The sequence below is a fragment of the Acromyrmex echinatior genome, chromosome 16 (assembly GCF_024713525.1).
Source record: "Acromyrmex echinatior isolate Ae372 chromosome 16, ASM2471352v2, whole genome shotgun sequence".
In the NCBI taxonomy this organism is placed as follows: domain Eukaryota; kingdom Metazoa; phylum Arthropoda; class Insecta; order Hymenoptera; family Formicidae; genus Acromyrmex; species Acromyrmex echinatior.
In genome coordinates, this window is record NC_141867.1 from 7,341,511 (window position 1) to 7,361,346 (window position 19,836).

At 35.8% G+C, this 19,836-nt stretch overlaps 1 protein-coding gene across 4 annotated transcripts in view; it reads left to right on the forward strand.

Moving 5' to 3' along the window:
• rdx (BTB/POZ and MATH domain-containing protein rdx) overlaps positions 1 to 19,836 on the forward strand; it is a 43,892-nt gene that overhangs the window by 16,699 nt on the left and 7,357 nt on the right. For all 4 annotated transcript variants that reach the window (XM_087414482.1, XM_087414483.1, XM_087414486.1 and 1 more), the window contains one exon: positions 8,134 to 8,278. In XM_087414482.1, coding sequence (XP_087270608.1) covers positions 8,134 to 8,278 — 145 coding nt within the window. The remainder of the gene's footprint in view (positions 1 to 8,133; positions 8,279 to 19,836) is intronic.

A 19,836-nucleotide genomic window follows, 5' to 3' on the forward strand; every position in this document is an offset into this window, starting at 1 on the left:
TATATACAATTAAGAATACCAAATAATTATTACGTAAGATAACTCAATCCATAAAATCAAGTTAATTATTGTAGTCTAGGTATACCACTGTGATATTTATAAGTTTTAACTATTGAATTCTGAGTAATCATTTATTTAGAAGATGCTTAAAAGTCAATATATTCATTAAAGTTAATATATTCACGAATTTAAAACACACTTCAAATACAAAATGAAGAAAATAAAATTAAAATATTAAAATATCTACGATGATCACTAATCTAAGCAGTGTAGCTTGAGTCTGTGACTAATAATAATAATAATGATAACCTATTTGTTACTGGCACTTATATGTCAGGAGTAATAAAAAATTAATTTTTTTTTTCTATGAGCTGTATTCGTCTTTACTTTGGAGATTATACATGTTATCTAAAATGATGTTATAATGGCAGAATAATAGAATGAATAAAAATATTCTATTATTACCGTTTTTATTAATTATAAAGGGCTTAAGTACCATAGTGATATACCTAGACTAATAGTTGATCATAGCTTCATGTTTTGTTATATTTCTAATAATAATACAATATAAAAAAAATTATAATTTTTTTTTAATTCTTTGGAAATAAAAAAACGCTCTTATTGATCGTTTTATTTTATTGCAATAAAACGAACACGCTATATCTATCTGTTTGTCGTTATACCTTTCATTACTTTGCGAGAATGAAAAACGTGTATAATTTTTCTCATTTAAGCTATCAATAAGGCTAGCTATCTTTTTTTTTTAAACTAAGAAAAATTCGTTGTTCTAAGAAAATGTGTTAATATGGCATGAGAAATATAATTTTTATTTGATAAAATAGAATGCACTGATTGATTTTGCAGCTGCAAAAAACTTTTTAACTAATTTTGAAACAAAGTATTTGCCATTGTTATTAAATATGACTAATGGATATAATTGCACTTGCAACAGTAAAGATTTGGGCATTTCTCTAGGGGTAACTTCTTTTACAATTAAATCCACTTTTCTATCTCGATTTTATAGGGTTTGCATGTATTTTAGCACATTTTTAAACCGTTTAATTTGTAACCAAGGAATTAAGGTACCAATTAAAAAATTCAGGGATTCTAAATTTTTTATATTTTTGAATATATCTGCTTTTTCATATCGACTACTTAATTTCACTCGATACTTTTCGAAATAGACATCTGAATGATAAATAGCCGAAAATTTTTACAAAATTAGTTTCTATTTCTCGAGTTATTCCAATTGCAATGCAGAAACGCCGAAGCGAGATTGTTCTCGTTGTTTTTATCGCGAACAATCGTTATCATGGTTATACACTGATGCATCGGCGAGCTATACGCGTAATTGTAATAATCGTAAGGCGGCAGATTATTCTTAGCCTCGCGCCGCGTTGCACTCGGTCACCTCCGCGACCTTCCGATCTTGACACTGAGACTTCCTTTTTCTATCGCTTTTTTTTCTGCAAGCGTCACGCGTGTCGCGTCAGCGAAGGAACGTTACCTGTTCGCCTGTCGGTCTTACAAAACGATCGGATGAATCAGATATGGAGATATATAAATGCGCCTAATTATGCGGCATGCCGAGTCGGAAAAAAGACTATAAGAGATAAGTAACGACACGGGATCAAAACTACATTCGTTTGTGACAAACGAAGACAGGAAAGCAGAGAATTCGCAGATTCTCTTAGTGTTTCATCAAGACAAGATTTCTTGTCTTAAAGAGCATTTCTTTGTCTTGTCTTGGATTCAAGAATCTTGAATTTCTTGAAATTTCTTGATTTCTTTTTAAGCAACGCCCTTGTGGCTTATTGACTACGTTACGTCGTAAGAGATAATAAGAAAACAGATACAAATTGAATGTCGAATCGTCTCGTAGTTTACAATGTTTAAATTCATGGTTTAAAAGTGTACTTATATTATGGACAAATCTATTAATAAAAATTAAAAATATTTCTCAAATTATCATTTTTAATATTATGAGGTTACTGCCAAAAGTAACTATTTCAAATTAATAGATTCTTGAAGTTAGATATAATTATTATAATTACTATATATTTTAATCATTCCTGATTTAATTGATACTATTAGTAGAAATACGTAAATGTTTATACACAATATACTTTTGCAAGTAATCTCACAATATTGATTTTATATATATTCCTTTACATAAATGTAAAGGTTAATATCTGGTACAACAAGGACGTATCGGTGAATATAATTTAATTTGGTTAAATCAGGAACTTCACTTTTTTTTAATCGATTTACATTCTGCTCATATTATTTTGTTATTTAGTGAAAATATATTTGTATGAATATATATTTCTATCTTATATAACCTGTTATAAATACCAATAAATATAAAAATGTTGAAATCTAACATATTCAAAACTTCAAAGCAGAAATAAAATAAAATATTAAAATAATAAAGTATTAAAAATAAAAACTGTCACGAAAATTCAAGAAATTTTAAGAAATTTCTTGATTTATTGTCAATAGATCTTGATAACAATTTCTTGTCTCGTCTTGAATCAAATTCCAATTTCTTGATCTTGATGAAACACTAGATTTTTTTCAGGCTGCGGATCTACAATAGATTTTTAAGCCATAAGGAATGGACGAATCACAATCAATTATTCTCCTCACATTCGATTGCAATTGGTCAATTTCTTACTTAAGGCTTAATGCCGTACTATTCATAGCCTTATATTCAAGGCTTCATTAAATTTATCTTCAGATGCTCTACGAATTATTTCATTGGCTACTGAGCATCTAAAGATATATTTAAGGAAGCCTTAAGTATAAGGTCTGATTATGAATACGCATAAATCACCTATTGTAGATCGGGACTTACGCGTTTGCATGCAGAAAAGCAGCATGCATTTTCGTCGAAAACGCAACCTCATCGGTTAACGCGACGTGATATCACGCTAACCTTCGTGTCGTCCTTATCAATAATTACGTGACGGAGCTCGTTCAATCATATATTATCGGAGAAACATAAAATCATCGGCAACTGAAAAACAATGTCGTTCGGGGATATTTGCGCGAAATAAATAGAGAGAGAGAGAGAGATTTAATTTATTACACGCTTTAAGATGGCATTCTTTCAAGCATTAAGAAAACTTAAATCATTGGAATAAATATTGGATTAAAGAATACATATATACGATGGATCGAAAACATATGTAATAGAATATAATTTAATTATAATTATAATTATGCTGCAGAAAAAGAAAAGGAAGAGGAAGAGAGAGAGAGAGTGACATGCGAAAGATAACACGCGTGTTTTTTAGCATGGAAAGTGAAAACGCAAACGCGATAACGCAACAGACGGCAGACAAAGTGCGTCGAGACACACAAAGACAAAGTACGGACAGGGATTAAATTAAGAACGCCGTTGGAGAGAGCATATGAAAACGACCTGGAGGGTTGCTTTCTCGCGGAAATGAAAAATGCGAGACGCGACGACATTTAATAAACAGCTGATAGTGGACAGGATAGAAATATATGAGAGAGAGAGAGAGAGAGAGATGGCGCAAATCACGACGATTATTTGGCAAGAAGCTACCTGCGGTGTCGCACTCGCAGGCACTGTAATTACGTGATTTCGACGTACTATGGACGGTTTTCACCCAACTTCCTCGTTTTCACCAGCGCTTGTGCTGGAGCTCGTTCTACTTTCCCTTGAACTCTCGAGGTCTGACCCACGCCTACGTAATTTAAATCGAATATCCCGATCGCTCTGATGCCTGGTTTATGCTCCGGTCTTAGAATTAGTCCTAACTTAATCTTAAGGACTATAGAGGAAAAGGAACTTTCTTGAGACTAAGATTAAGATTACGGTTAAGACTGGGGAAGCATAAATGACCTTATGGCATTCCTTGTTGCTAACTTTTAAGACTAAGATTAAGACCGATACTTGAACCAGGTATGACAAAGAGATATCGATCTAGGGCTTGTTTACACTCTACCCTCTAAATTCAACTCAAATTCCTAAAGCGGTAAGCAAAGCGACAAGAAAAAAAGAATCCTGCCTTTGTCTGCCTTCGATCTTTTGTTAAAGTAATATTGAAAAAAAATAATCTTTTCAGGAAGATAATTTTTCTAATGATAATGCAATATTCAAATACATTTTTGCCTGATATCTCACTTACCACTTCTAATCTACATCTATTATTTAGTTTGGTACCGTGACGTTTATCCAATTTAGAATGACAGTTTTTATTTGCCGTAGTTTACTTTTTTTAAAATTAAAATAATGAATTTATATATTCTGAATGACATATTCTGCGCGTCTAACATTTCCTCTTATTGGCGAAACATCTCGCTGTTCCGCTTATACTTTCTAACAGCAAACCACGAACGCTTTCTCACAAAACGGAGCGACGGAGTTACGATAAAATCGTTTGTCTCTCAAACTCTCTCTCTCTCTCTCTCTTTCCTTCCCCTCCCCCCTCTCCTCTTACTGTCTTTTTGTCCTGAATAACGACTCTCCCCTCGCTCGATCTGACGATGCCTTCGGTAATATCTAGTGCAAAAGCAACGTGGGAGTAACTGCAGCGTTGGAAGTGAAAGTTACGGCGCGCCGAACGCACAAATGACCGAACGGAGAACGCGATTCGCTCGAAAAGTCGAGTCTCGACGCGATTCTCTCCTTCTCTCTTTCTCGCGAAATCGGAGAAATTCGCCGCACGAAAGTACGCCGTGCGAGAGAAAAAACCGGGGAATCCTGACGATATAATAATACGGTAATGCCGGATGCGCCTTCACTCGATTCGTCGTACATTTCCCGAATTTTCAATTGAAACAGGAAGCAGAACTGTTCAGTGTGGGATTCACCGCATTTTCTAGAGTGTAAGACTTTTTATTTCATTGACAGCCACGCCGTTTCACTGCTTACCAAAGTTCTTGTATTTAATCTACAACTGTCGGAGATCAAACTTTAACAACAAACTTCTCAGAAACTAAGGCACTCACTGATCCTAATCCTTTTACACTTTTAGTATTAGAGGTGTGAAATCAAGCATTTGTGAGATCGAATCGAATCGAATTTGAAATTTTTCGAAACGAATGAAATTTTAATTAAATTTTCCCGGATTTATGTAAGCTAATTTAAAAATATTTTCAATAATATTTCAGATTTTTTTACATAAAAACGAAAAATAAATTATTTCCAATTTGCAAGTATTACAAAAAATAAATAATATGATAAAAATAAATAATATGATAAAAATATTTTAAAAAGACATCTCTAAAAAAAAGAAACGTTTTATTTCTGACAATTCTATAACTAACTGCATTCAGAAGTCTAAGCCGTTCAGATAATGCTTCTTTAATATGATTATTTCTTGCTTTTAATTCTCTTCGCTAGATTTAAATATATTAAATAAATCAATTGTAATAAAGAATCACTGAGCGGCTTTGTCTTTTCAACGCAGTCAATAGAGTTCAATGATACCAAACGCGATGGTACATGAATAAGTGCACGCGCATGCACGAGAATTGGTGCATGATTGGTGACACAGGAAATACAGAGGAGAATCGTGCATAAATTAAGCAAATAAAATAAGCGATCGATTCGAAATTTTGAACTTTTCGATCTTTCAGATTCGACAATGAAACGAATTCGAACTATTCGCACACCTGTATTTAGTAGATCAATCTTTTCTTTCGAATAAGCTCATTTTATTTGGCATTTCACAGTTTTTGTCATCTCCTTATCATAATTATGATCAATACTTTTGTATGATAGACTCTTCTATTTTAAGGGTCAGTGTTTCATTATCTGATTAACTTGGTGATCAGGTTTAATCTGATGTTTTATCACGGACGAAGTCCTTTAAGCTTAATCATAAGTTAACCAGATAATGAAAATCCGGGATAAATCCTTAATTGAGGAAATATCGATTCTAAGCTGCTTTTATCATTTACTTTAGATTGCACAAATGCTGAGACATTCTCTTTATCTGGCGACAATAAACAATAAGAATTTTATCACACACTGAGAATAGAGAAACCCATTTAGTTGAATCAATTAATTAATTTCTTGTTTGGATATGAGCAAATAAATCCTTGGTTGATGCAATAAAATAATTTAGTTGAAGCAAAGCGTTTGGTTATTGTAACATTTTACTTGTTTTAAACATTGACATCTGATAAAGTTTTTTTTTATCAAAAATAAATCACAATGACCAAATGCTTCGTCTCAACTAAATTATTCTATTGCAACCAAGGATTTGTTTGCCCATATTCAAACGAGAAATTAATTCATCCAACTAAATGGATTTCTCAACTGTACTTTGGCTGTCATTATTCTTCATTATTATTTTTATTATTTGTCACTCTGGCGAGCTCACCTCGTGAAAAGGTTCGACGCGGCAAGAACGCGAATCTCTTCGCATCGCGAGAGCCAGGTGGACTCGCCAAGAGTTCATTCGATTCAGTTCCCGTTTCCTGGTTGGTCGGGTCGCCTGATAGCGTCCGATGAACCTGCGAGGCTAACGTACTTGGCTCGCCTTCCAAGCGAGTTCCGTACTTGGCACCGCACGTGAGCACTATCGCGTGTCCTACGTACCTTCCTCCTTCATCCTTGCTCTTCCTTCTCGCCCTGCGTTTTCTCTTTCCGTCCTTCTCTCGTCTTCCTCTAGCTCTCACGATGACTTTTTCTCCAGAGAACTCGATTTTAACAGATTCGTAATTCAATGAACAACAGTCGAGTCATCGTGAGACAAAGTAATGCCTTTGTTACGTATATATAACAAATATAGCAAACAGAATGATATTAAAAAAAGAACATGTAACGCACACAGAGAGAAAAAATTGTTATGAACGCTAATCCTATGTTACAACAAATTCTGTTTGTAAATATAGGGATCGTAAAATTATTTGCAGATATAACAATATACACTTTATTCTTTTTTTGTACTTGCTACAAAAATTATGTGCAATAAATGCCAAATATTTGTCGAATGTGTTTGCTATAAAACAGCAAATGAATTTGATAAATTTTGCAAGCTTTCTGCGTTTGTAGCAGAATTATTTTTCTTCGTGCAGACAGATCATTGTGATATCAAAATAACTGCGAAATGATCATTTTTTAATCATTATAGATTCATTTTAGATGTACGATCTGTTTTTATATTCATTTGAGTTATAATGACTTCCGCTGCCATAACATTTTCTTGCTTCCAACTTTAGCCTCTCTTATTTCTAATTTCGCAAATCTAATATAAAAATTGTACATTTCTTGCAAATTTTTCTACCGAAATATTACAAAATAATGTACTGTATTCTAATCAATTATAATTGAATTACACTACATGTTTCGGTCTTTAAATTAGACTCTCTTCAGACCATAATCTAACAGTGTCGATAGAAAAGAAATACATCATAAACAATGTTCTCACAACATGCATTTATAATATATTTCTTTTCTCTATTCTCAACACTGTTAGATTATGGTAACATCTTTGTATTTAGTAAACATCTTAAGAGAATCTAATTTAAATACCGAAACATGTTACAGCGTAATTCAATTATAATTGATTAGACTGTAATACACTTACTTTGTAATATATTTCGGTTTTTTAATACATAATATAATTTTGTCATTGACTCTTATATATCCTTTCATTGTATTTTTATTTCTTATTAATATCAAGAGTCCTTTTTATTGTTAATTTTTCTACCGAAATGTAACTTCTACCGAACAGTGTCCTCGACAGTGTCTCGGGAATTAATTTTCCATCCGATATCGTTCGGGTCGAATCCGCGGGTTTCGCGGGATTCAATTATAGTCACATTGCAATACCGCTTTGCCGAGTGTCGAACACAGGTTCCCCGTCCCCGTCGCCCGTGCATTACGGGCCGATCCAATAAGCTCCTCTGTCCCGGCGTACGTCCAGAAATATGAAGAGGGGTCGACGACCCCCGTGACGTAACACGAACACGCGCGCACAATTAACGACATTCTGTATGGACGATCTGTACGACGGGCCGCGTGCGTACTTCGGTACTTCAGTACTTACTGCGTACAACGCGGCGGGATGACTCGAAGCTATCGCTCGGTGTCCACCCGAATTAACTCCTACCGGACTGTAATGTCTCTTTTTTTCTTTCCTGTTGCAGACTTGCGGTGAGCGACTGTGCGCCTCAGACGTCGCGGGTCAGCTCGAACCTGCACAGCAGCAGTAGTATGGCGGTGAGCCGCGTTCCGAGCCCACCACCGCCGGAAGTGAACACCCCCGTGGCCGAGAACTGGTGTTACACGCAGGTACGTTTTCGTCGTTGGTGGTTCATTGTCCTCCACTGGCGCTTCGCCGCGGTTTAGCGATCGATTCACCTGCGCCGAAATTCACCCAGTCACCGTGAGCGGCGGAAATTGCTAGAGACGGGACATGGCAGATTACATCATTATATTTACATTATTATTTGTCCTTTATTTTATGTCGGTCGGTCGGCGATTTTATCATTTCAATCTAAATTGAGGGACTGCTTGAAAATATAGCACTTATAATGTGTACATGTAACAACGTTACGGTAATAGGATCAATTTTAAAACATGCTAAAAGAATATTTTTAGAACCGTCTGACGTTCCCCGTGGAAATAATATTAGATATAAATGTCTGAAATTACTGTCCTTCGTAAATTACTGTTGAGCAGTATGAATTCTGAACTGTGTGTTCTTCTGGAAGCTAGCTGTTTCTAAGACCATGTATTCTTAGACAGGATGCAATTTTGCGTCATCCTCTTATACGTGCGTGGTATACATTTACCCCCGATGTCGAATCGAAGAACTTATTTCCGGACCGTCTGTGAATACAATCTCACACAGATAATATCTCAAACACCTAATAATAAATAATTCTAAATTTGCATTTCTAAAAGTCACGTATCAAAAAATATTTATACACTCATAGGTAAGATTTCTGGATTCAGTGCTGTTACTCTTCGATGAAATAGGAAGATCCGTATTTATTGTTGAAAAAGAAATATTTTACTCTTAAATAGAAAATTCTTAAATCCAGAATAAAATCTAATTATTAATTTTTTCGGAAAGATTTAAATTAAGTAATGGAAATTTGTTGCAATCTCACAACATTCTTGATTTAATAAGACTGATCTGAAGGAAATCTGTTTAGTGTTGCACTGAAAAAAATTTTAAAAATTTCTGATTGAAAATGGATGAATCAGAATTTTCTGATTAAATTTATTAGAGTTCTAGTTGAGATAACCGGAATTCTGGTTGATACAATATTTCTGGTAAAATCTACTAGACTTATTATTATTATGCGAATAATTATATCAATCAGAATCTAGTTATCTCAACTAGAATTCTAATAAATTTAACGAGAAAATTCTGATTTGTCCATTTTCCATCAGAAATACTATTTAATCCAACCAAACTATTTTTCTCAATGTACAAAAGAGTTTGTAGAATATGAGGAAACTTGCATTAATCTTGATTCAAAATCTTTTTTGTGGAATGAAATAAAGATTCTTGACGAAAATACAGATACTATTTGTTTAAGATAATACTTAATAACATTGTTTTATTATACTGCACAGAAAAAAATATTTCATTGAATTAATTGGAATTCTGGTGGAAAATGAACGATCTAAAATTCTGATTAAATCTACTAGATTTCTAGTTATAAATCTACCAAAATTCTATTTGAAATACCCAGAATTCTAGTAAATTTAATCAGAAATCTATTAAACTTAACTAGAATTCTGAATCGTTTATTTTCCACCACAATTATTCGATTAATTTTAATTTAATCAAATATTTTTCTCCGTGTGCGTAAGAAGTTGTGATTAAGATTAAGTACAGGAAACAACAACATCTTTTGTCTATCACAAATCCTTTCCGAAAGTACGAAAAACTCAGGGAAGTCTTTCGACTCGCAGAAAGCTTTTTCCTCTACACGCCAACGTTATTCTCCAGAAGAATTTAGAACGGCAAAGAGTCGGAGATAAATTTCTCACTGGTAGATCGTGGGCCATCCGAGTTCAATCGCCGGGCGAATTCAACGCGTATCTCGCGCGAGCCACGGTTGGAACGTAGATGCGGGTAGGGACGAAGAGAGAAGAAAAAAGAAGAGGAAGGCTCTCTCTCTCTCTCTCTCTCGGAGAGAGACGCGGAGAATCCACGCCGGTGGATCGTCGGCGCGTGAGAGCACGCGCTCCTGGCGCTCTCATTCTATTTTTACTCCGCTCGTCCCCCTCGCGCGATGTGAACGACCTGTGCAACTAGATATCTCTCGTCGCTTTCCTCCCGTCCTCCTGCCGGTGTGTAGGTCTCCCTCGCGGCCGACGCGACGTGACGGTCGCGGAAACGTTCCGCGATTCTCGCTGCAAATCTGCGCGGCCACCGTGTCCTCTCCCTCTCGTCTTCCGCTGTTATTTCCGCTTCGCGCGGTCGGCCGCGCCGTGGCGATTCGGGATGGATCGCCGCTTGGAGTTGCGACTCGTGCGATTCGCGTCCCCACGCGTCGACGCCCTGGATACCGTGAATAAATGGATAGAGGTTCATTATCAGCCTGGGCAAGTTTTCCCCTCCCGGCTCGAGGAGATTCGCAACAATGGACAATTGTCCGTTGGGACAGGGACGGTACACTGAGAGGAAAAAAAAATAGTCGTGGCAATTACGAAGTGTAACTCTAAAATTTAAATACCTGCAACTAGTTTTAAATAGTAATAAGAACTAAAGTGGTACTGAATATTAGAAAAATATTGGTATTCAGTACTACTTTAGTTCTTGTTACTTTGTAAAACTGGTTGCAAGTACTTTTTGTCAAAGTTAATTTCATAGTTAATTTAATAGTTGTCAAAACTATATTTTTCTTCGTATATGTGTGTATAGATAGCGACGATAAGTACGATAAATACAAAAATGAGAAAAATGTAGCGACTCATTACCGATATTGATAAAAAGTTCACGCGTTATCTTCGCGTCGTCTTCGCGGAGAGAGCGAGATCTCGCCGACCGTTGGAGGTGCTCGTAAATAAAAAAGCGAAGGCTGAGAGAGAACCTCTCGGGATGGTTTCACCCGCCGCGTATATATTTAACTCCACCGTTCTAATTTCGACAGCGTGGCTGAAATGCGAACGTTATTACGCTTACTCGCTTACTCGCTTTCTCGCGGGAGTTGCGCAAGACGGCGGTCACCGCGAAATTTTACGATACACCGTCCACGCGCGAATCGATGGAGCACTCACGTTTGCCTTCGCCGTTCAGCGGCGCGTTCGCCTATAAATCGAAAGTCAATTCGTGCTCCAGTTAACTTTCGTAATGCGCGACACCGATTTCGCCGCGTCGAGGATTGCGACGCGGAGGGGACAGGCCGCGGATATCGCGTAACGTCATCCGCGCGAGCTACGGCAATGCGATCGGCCATCGCATTCAGAAAGATTTCTGGTTGAAAATGAATGAACGAATCGGAAGATTCTGATCGTATCAACCAGACTTCTGCTTAATTTGACTGTGGTAGATATCAGCAATTGCTCATTAGTATGTGCGAAGCAAAAATGAAAGTTGATAAGAAACGAGCAAAAAAATTACAAGATAATAAGATAATATACAGGGTGTCCCCGAACGTTTCGGCCAGACTTTGAGATTTTATAGAAAATTTAATTCCAGACAAAAGGTTTCTTATAAACGATGGGTCGAAAAATGTTTCCTTAAAATGTTAGCGACCTCTGAAATCGTGATCATTGTTTCATATTTTTACTAATATTAGGAAAAGGATGCGATTAAAAAAAAAGTAATAGAGAATTAAAATGTCTTTCAAATGAGATCAAAATGTATTGTAGTACGTTCCATTTTAAGAGTTAATCAGTTTCAAATGTACAAAGTGTTCTGTGGTGTTTCTGTTTTTGTCGAAAAGTACCTATAATAGATTCTTATAATAGCTAAAAAATTTGTCTATTTTCAACCAGAATTCTATTTGTAACCAGACTCTTTTTCTAGTTGATGGTCTATCGGATTATGTGCCTCGCTCCACATATCAAAAATTTGTGATATCTCGCACCGAGAAGTCTCGCTTGTTCATATCAGTTTAAAGTCTATATGAGACTAGAGATTGAAATTGAGATTTACTGAGAAAAATACATATATGCTCTGATTGTATCAACAAGAAGTACAGCAAAACGAATTCTTATCTCTCTAAATTTCTTGGAGTGAAATCTCAAAAGAGTGAAAATGTTCATGCTCTTGAAGAGTGCAGATTTTCACTCTTTTTTTCTTTGAAACGAGATTCATTCCAAAAAAAAAGAGTGAGATTTCTTTCCGGAGTGAATGATCTTATTCAAGAGTGCAAATATTTTCACTATTTTTCGATAGTGGCAGTATTTTTACTCTTTTGGAGCGAGATTTCACTCCAAAAAATTCAGAAATATACCAATCAGAATTCTAGATATCGTAGAATGTTTGATACATGGAAAGAGCAATTTAAAATATCTACAAATTTAATTAGCTACAGATGTGAAAATAATTTTATTAGCCCATTAAAATATTTGTGTAGAAAACTCAAGTATGAAAGCACACCGCAAAAAAATTGATATTCTTATAATCTCAGCTTGAGTGTTCTACATAATTATTTTGATTGATCTAACAAAATTTATTTCTAAATCTAACTAAATTTTTAGGTACCTATTTCAAGCAAAACCGTGTAGATTCCTTTCCGGGTATTTAAGATTTAAGTACAAGTATCTGATTTTGAAATTTGTCGAAATTCCAATTAATGCAATAATACTTTTTTCCCAATGTTTAATTTAAAAGCAAATTTTACTAAACATGATATTGACTTTTCTTTCTTATGTTTGGTTAACTGTTTTAATAATCTCAATTTAATCTGATATGCGAGCTTCGACGACGATGGAATCTCACACGTCGTTTACAAGCGCTGTCGGAAAGCAATCCGGGTTCAAGGTTGATAAAACAGTTACGAAACGTTACGATTATATCATCATTCGAAATTCCTGGTATTTTTAACTCTGTACCCAAAGAATACAAGTTTTCGGCCTTTTATTCATGCAGAGACATGATGTGGATTTAGTTTTCTCGCTATTGTCCGAGGTCATTGCGGGACTACCTTGTAGCCCAAGGCTCGAAATCCAAGGTTCTACGTAGAATTAATTGAATTTTTTTAGAAAGCTATAATTCACAGCTTTCGTATTTAGAAATTATTGCGATAAACGAATACTTTATTCCACGCTCAGTGTAAGATTATAGACGATAATTCTAGGTTCTTCACGCTTAATTTATCTACGGTTTCATTGACCCCTTTCGGAGTCAATTTGGTAACAATAAGATAAGATTGAAATCCCAAGTTGAAATTTTAAGTGAGACTTTATATATTATAATTCTATCGTCTATTAACGTCTCTCGGTTGTATTTCACGAAGCATTCTCCATTTGTAAGATTTATAATTCTCTCTAGAAAAAGAAGATAGATGAAAAGAATTTGTTCAAACATGGGTTTGATTACATCTCCAATCGAAGTATTACACAGCCTTGGTCAAACACTAGGCACTTATTTATTTTTTTTCATTTATCTGGAATTCTGTTGTGGAATGTTTATCTGCATTGTTACCTATTGATTACAATATACATAAGTTTAAAGAATTTTTGAAACAAAGAATAATTCGAGGGAATATTTTTAAGGTAATAAAACGTTAAATAACGATTAATAAGGTGTCTAAAATTCTTAACTGTACATTTCTCAAGCACAGTAGATACATTTGCGACCGCTTATGGAAATATTCGCACGACTTTACTCAACTCGGAATCTGTCGCCATTCGAATCATCGTACGATAATGCGAAACAGCTACGCAAAACGCGTGGAAAACGTTTGCGACGCAGGAAGTATTTTCGCAAGACGTCCTCGCGGTCATTCATCTCCGCGACCCGGCCGGCGATTCGCGCTTTACCTCGGCACCGGCGACGTGATCGCGGACCGTGTCCAGGAGGAACAAGGTGATCCTCGATCACCGGAAGCCTCCGGAGTTGGTGTTGTTGGTGCTCGAAACCCGCGCGCGTTCCTTCCACGGCGTTCCCGTAAACGGACACGGGTGATTCAAGGCCGATCGCCGCCGCTGCTGCCGTCGCCGCCGCCGCCGCCACCGCCGCCGCCGCCGCGAGCGGGTTGAACGACTCCTAGGGGCGTCGACCGGGTCGCTTCCTCCGCCGCCACCGCGTTCCTCCTCGTCGCTCCACCTGATGGCGGCGATCCGCGCCGACTCGCTACGCGGAACACTCGAGAGAGAGAGAGAGAGAGAGAGAGAAAGAGAGAGAGAGAGAGAGAGAGAGAGAGAGAGAGAAAGAGACGATGAACCCTTCGACCTCTCCTCTTACGGCTTATACGCGCCGCTTCCGCTCGAGGCTCGGATGCTTTCGCGAGGCGTGTTCCGCCCGGTCGTCGAGCGGAATCGTAAACGCGCTCCATGCAAATTTAATTCCGCGATTAACTCCCGAAACACCTGGAATCGTCGTTAATTATCAGGGGATCTGGGATCCTAAACTCCCGCATCTGCGTTCCCACCGTGGAGAATTCGATAATCTCCGAACTGAAGAGATGCATTATATACGGTAGAACGTTACTAGGAAACTTGGATTCAATTTGAATAGATGAATTATTTAAAGAGACGAGACACACACACACACACACACACACACAGTTTTGGCAAAAAGATATTAGATTATCTTATATCTTTTTTCATTTATCTGGAATTTTTTTATATCTCTAAAGGACTTTTTTCTTTTTTCTTTTATCGATTTCCTACACCAGACCTGTTCAATTTGAGCTCCGGAGCTCAAAATGCAAAGCTATTGACGCCAAAAAATTCAATGTGGATAAGATTTTGGGGACTGTAAAGCGTTGATACGCATCTAAGTAACGTTTATCAACGCTTTATAGTTTCTAAAATTTTACATTGAATTTTTTACGTCGATGGCTTTGCGTTTTGGCTCCGCAGCTCAAATTGGACTGGTCTGCCCTACGCGCTCCTGAAGTTTGGCCATTTAAATTCGGCCATTTAAATATCCTGCATGTGCATGCTTGTGTAAAATACATATGTGTTTAAATTTTATATACAAGAAGGAATTTAAACTTCGGGAGCGTGTAGGGGATCGATGAACTAAAAAAAAAAGTCGTATAGAGCTCGTTCCTTCGTTTTCACACTGCCTCTGAAGTATCATCGCCGCTGAAATCGTGCACGAAAACAATAATAATAATTCTATTTTCAGGTGAAAACTTTTCTGTTTGTTTACATTTTTGCCTTTCTCTTGTAAATTCGTCAGTTACTCGTCAAAAGTCATCGAATGAATTATTCCTGTCACGGTATGTTGCGTACATATTCTAACGTTAAATGTGCTGATATGGTTTTTGTGTATCGCTTCTGCGACGAGAGGTCAACATTTTGAACTTATATCTACATTAAGCAAGTGAATAAATACAATGTGAGTAAATAATGGAAAAGTATAAAAATGAATACTACGTTTTGTCTTTTTTTGCGATTTTCTTCAAAACAAAGCAAAAACGAGCATATCTCTGTAGGACTTTTTTTTCTTAGTTTATCGATCCTCTACATGTTTCTGAAGTTTTAACATTTAAATTCCAAATACCTTGTATAAATACACACACACACACACACACACACACACACACACACACACACACACACACATACACATATACATATAATTTGAAGGATTTTCAGTGTTTATTGAAATTAATTTAGCAGTTTTAAAAATACAATTGATTGTCATCGTACATAAAAAGAATTAATCTGCTTTTTCAAATACAAATACATATAAAGATTTTATTAAAGCCATGCTTCAGACATCACAAACCAGTAGATAGCGGACACTCTCTTCCTTTTCCTGTCGCATCGATAACTTCTTACATGAGTCACAGTTATATTATTGGTTTCATCGTCACGTCTATCGGTTAGAGTCGTAGGAAAAAGACGATACGTGTCCGACGTTGTTATTCACTGATGAAGTCTAATTCTTGGCACGTTACCAACGTCGTAAGATTACGTCGGAGAAACAAAATTAACTTGAGAAAATGGTCGCTCGAAGTCGCTTCGTTGTGCGTAACGTGATTAATTCTGCCAGTAAACGAGCCAGGAATCGATCGTAACAATGAATTTTTTCAAAAAGGCCTCAACTTCGTTACAAATTGAGCAAGAGTTATGTATTACGAACTGCGCGTAGTAATATCTTCTTTAGCAATTTTAAAATAATTTAAGATTTTTAATTCTCCGTCGGCCAAGTTATAAAAGTTTATAAATCTTTGAAGGCACAGATTTGATATTTTGATTATGAATTTTGATAGATAAATTTAAATCTAAAAAATAAATAAAATACAATCCAAAAACGGAGTAAAAATTTGTTTTTAAACACATATATGTAAGAATTTTTTTAATTTTTATAGTCTGAAATATTTAAAAAGTTGCAGAGACTCAAAGATCTAAGTTGCTGATGGAAGATGCAAGATTCCTCTATGATGAATGGAAATTAAAAATTATTAGAAGATACATGTATATATAGAATTCCTCGTTCCACATTCTCGAGATATTTCGAAACTTTGTCGTAATTATTTCAAATTAATCACATCGAATTAATTTATAATATGTTGGACTGATTTACAATATAGAAGTAACGATCTGCTTTAAAGTAAAATTTTTTTTGAGATAACAGGGAGTTTTTGCAATAACGAAAAAAATGAATCCAAATACGGTGAAGTCACAGTTATCTTTTTCTTCATTAGTTCCTAAGAAGTAAATAACCTGACCTTAGCGTCCACCGTAAAATAAACGGTATTGCTCCTAATTTCTCGTCTGAAATCTTGTGTGTCAATCTTGTATATATAGACTAAGAAATGTCCTCGGCTCTCTTCTGCAACCCATTCGAGGAATTTTCAGTAGCCATCAGTCGAAAAGATCGTGACACACGAACGTACCTTTGCGTATTCGATTTGCTTAAAAGCTCGAATTGTCTCTTGAAAGTCCCATCTCTCTAATCCTTGATGCTATAACGAGGCATCAGATGGCTGGCTCTCATGCCGTTTCGTTACCTGCCATGCGAGCGAATCGTCGTAAGCCGTAAGTAACCGGCCGCTGAGGAGATTACAGTACAAGCGTGCGTTGAACTCTCGCGGGAGAGATAGCTGCCTCCTTCCTGCTTCTCGGCGATGCGAATGTCGACCTTAAGCTTCCGATGCGCGAAGGTCACGCCGTGATGGAGATCATCGAACCCGGCCTGTCCGGCGATCGTGAATAGAACGTTCGATATGTCCATGATCGGGGAAACTCTTCTAACCACAAGAAATAGAAGTCCTTGACGCCATGAGCGATGCTCATCTCGATTCAAGAATCTCGATTAAATTCTCCTCTGGGAATCTACCTCTCTCGTCTTAAATGGAATTTCAAAATAAGAACTTTGCACTCCAAGATAATTCCATAAGTAATAATTTAATGTTAGATGTTTCAATTTTTTTATCAACTTTATCATCGTAATAGTTCTGTCACACGTTTTTGTGTACGTTGTCGTATGGCAAGGATTAAGTTGAAGCTATTTATGATTTTAAAGAACTGCGTTTACAAGAGAACTGTATGAAAACTGTATAACGTAAAAATGTATGATAGAACTATTACGATGATAAAGTTGATAAAGAATTGAAACGTTTAATATTAAATTATTACTTATGGAATTATCTTGTATGAGTCACTGAACGATTCCTGTTCGTGCAAGTTTCTTTGAGTCTTTCGGTAATTATAAATTATACTACATTTTATTATTTTCCAAAATGAAATGCCAATATTTATTCTAGAAAGTTGAAAGTATGTTGATGAATTTTTGGAGATTTTTTTTAATCATTCTGAATAAGTGAAAAAAAACGAACAGATTCTAGTGGCCAATTTATTCCTCGTTTGTATGAATGAGCCAAATTGTAGCTAGTACGGTAGGAGTTAACTTGAAAAAGGAAGTCTGGAATACAAAGGTATAATTCTTACGATTGTAAAGTATCTGCCGAAAAGAGAAACGAACTTTTACTTAATTTAACTTTACTAAGCTCTCGAGAGCGCAGATATAATATTGTGGACATTTTTCATGTGGACAGTTTTCTTCTTTTCTATAAGTAACAAACTAATGCCTCATTCTGCTTCTTCTATTATGACGCATTGCAAAAACTGAAATTCTGATAATAAATCTATAATAAAATCTATGTACTTTTCGCTTTCATGGGTATTATCTTTAAAGATACCGAAGGTTTATGAAATGTTGACATGGATGTTAGCAATGGATGAACACGGCGATAACCCGCAAATCTTCTGGTATCGTTGAATCTATGTGTTTGTTGACAGTATTTTCCAAAATATTTCATTGTCATCGTCTAGATCTGAGATATGGTTTTGATATTTTTCGCTTTATCATGGAAGAGTGACATTCTCGACAAGCAATGAACTTGTTCAGCTCATCTTTTTGCATAATAATAATTTTAAAAAATCAGTGTTAATATGATAAAAGATAAATTACCCATATAATGTCCTCGATATGTTATAAAAGGAAAATAAATTGAAATTCAATTACGAATTTCTAACTAGTGATTGTACTTTGTCTTTCAAGATGGAGAAATGCTAACAAATAGAACTCATGATTTCACTTGGAATTGGTTTTGTAATCGCTACGATGATTGAAGTTCCGAGTTTTAATTAACATAAACGTACGTATTTCTTTTGCCCACGTTTTTTAAAATACACAAGTATCATTCTTATCCACGAATTTGAGATTACATGGGCGATTTTAGCGGAAGGAAGATGTCTCGCAGTTGACAAAAAACTCATTTCTTATAATAAAACGAAAAACTCAATATTATTTTTAATAGTAAGCAAACTATCGATATGGAAAACTGTTCTGTAAAACACGAGATTTTCTTATATATCAGGATTTTAGTCTTTGCAATGAATCACAATATAGGAGTAAAATAAGGATCTCTTTTCAGAACTTTCTCAATGTATTTCAGAGCGAGGAAGATTGAAATTCAATTATGAATTTCTAGTCAGCGATATCGTATTCTTCCGAGATTGAAAAGTTCTTTCGATAGAACTCATCTATCGGATTCCTCTTGCAATTAGTTTACAAATTTCTTTCACTTGCATTTTTTTTTAAATCCGAAATAATAGAGTGCTTTCCATTTGGTGAAACAAATCGACATAAGCATTATTCTGTCTTTTTTGACATTCAATGAATAACAAAGACAACGACATTTGTATCGCATTCATAATTTTAATACATAATTCTTGTCATGAGTTTCTTGTATCGCCTTAATTTCGATAACAAAAGTCATGAAGAATATTGTTTCGGTGTGACGATTAAATTCTCAGATATGTTTTATTTCTCATCGACGATCATCATGGATGTTTACACGCGTTTGATTTTAATTGATTCCTTTCTCCTACTTTGTATAAAATATTCTTTTTTCTTTTCCCAGTTTACACTTTCCTTTCTACTTTAATCAGTTCAGAATCTCATTCTTAGTCGTGGTAGAAATATCCGATCACTCATCAACTAGGCATAGCTTTAGTTAACACTGTTTCTCTCGTACAAAAGTATTCATAATTACGGTAGATGACCGATAAGAATCCTAAGTAAAGTTCACCATTAGGAAATACTAGACGAATAGATTTGGTCGCCAGCTACCGCTCGTTCACCAAGGTCATAACGCACGACGCTGACGTCAGAGATCTTTGACTTCTTCTGAGGTCTCGACCTTCTCATGTCTTTCTTCCTTATCTTCTCTTCCTTGTCTTCTCTTTTTTTC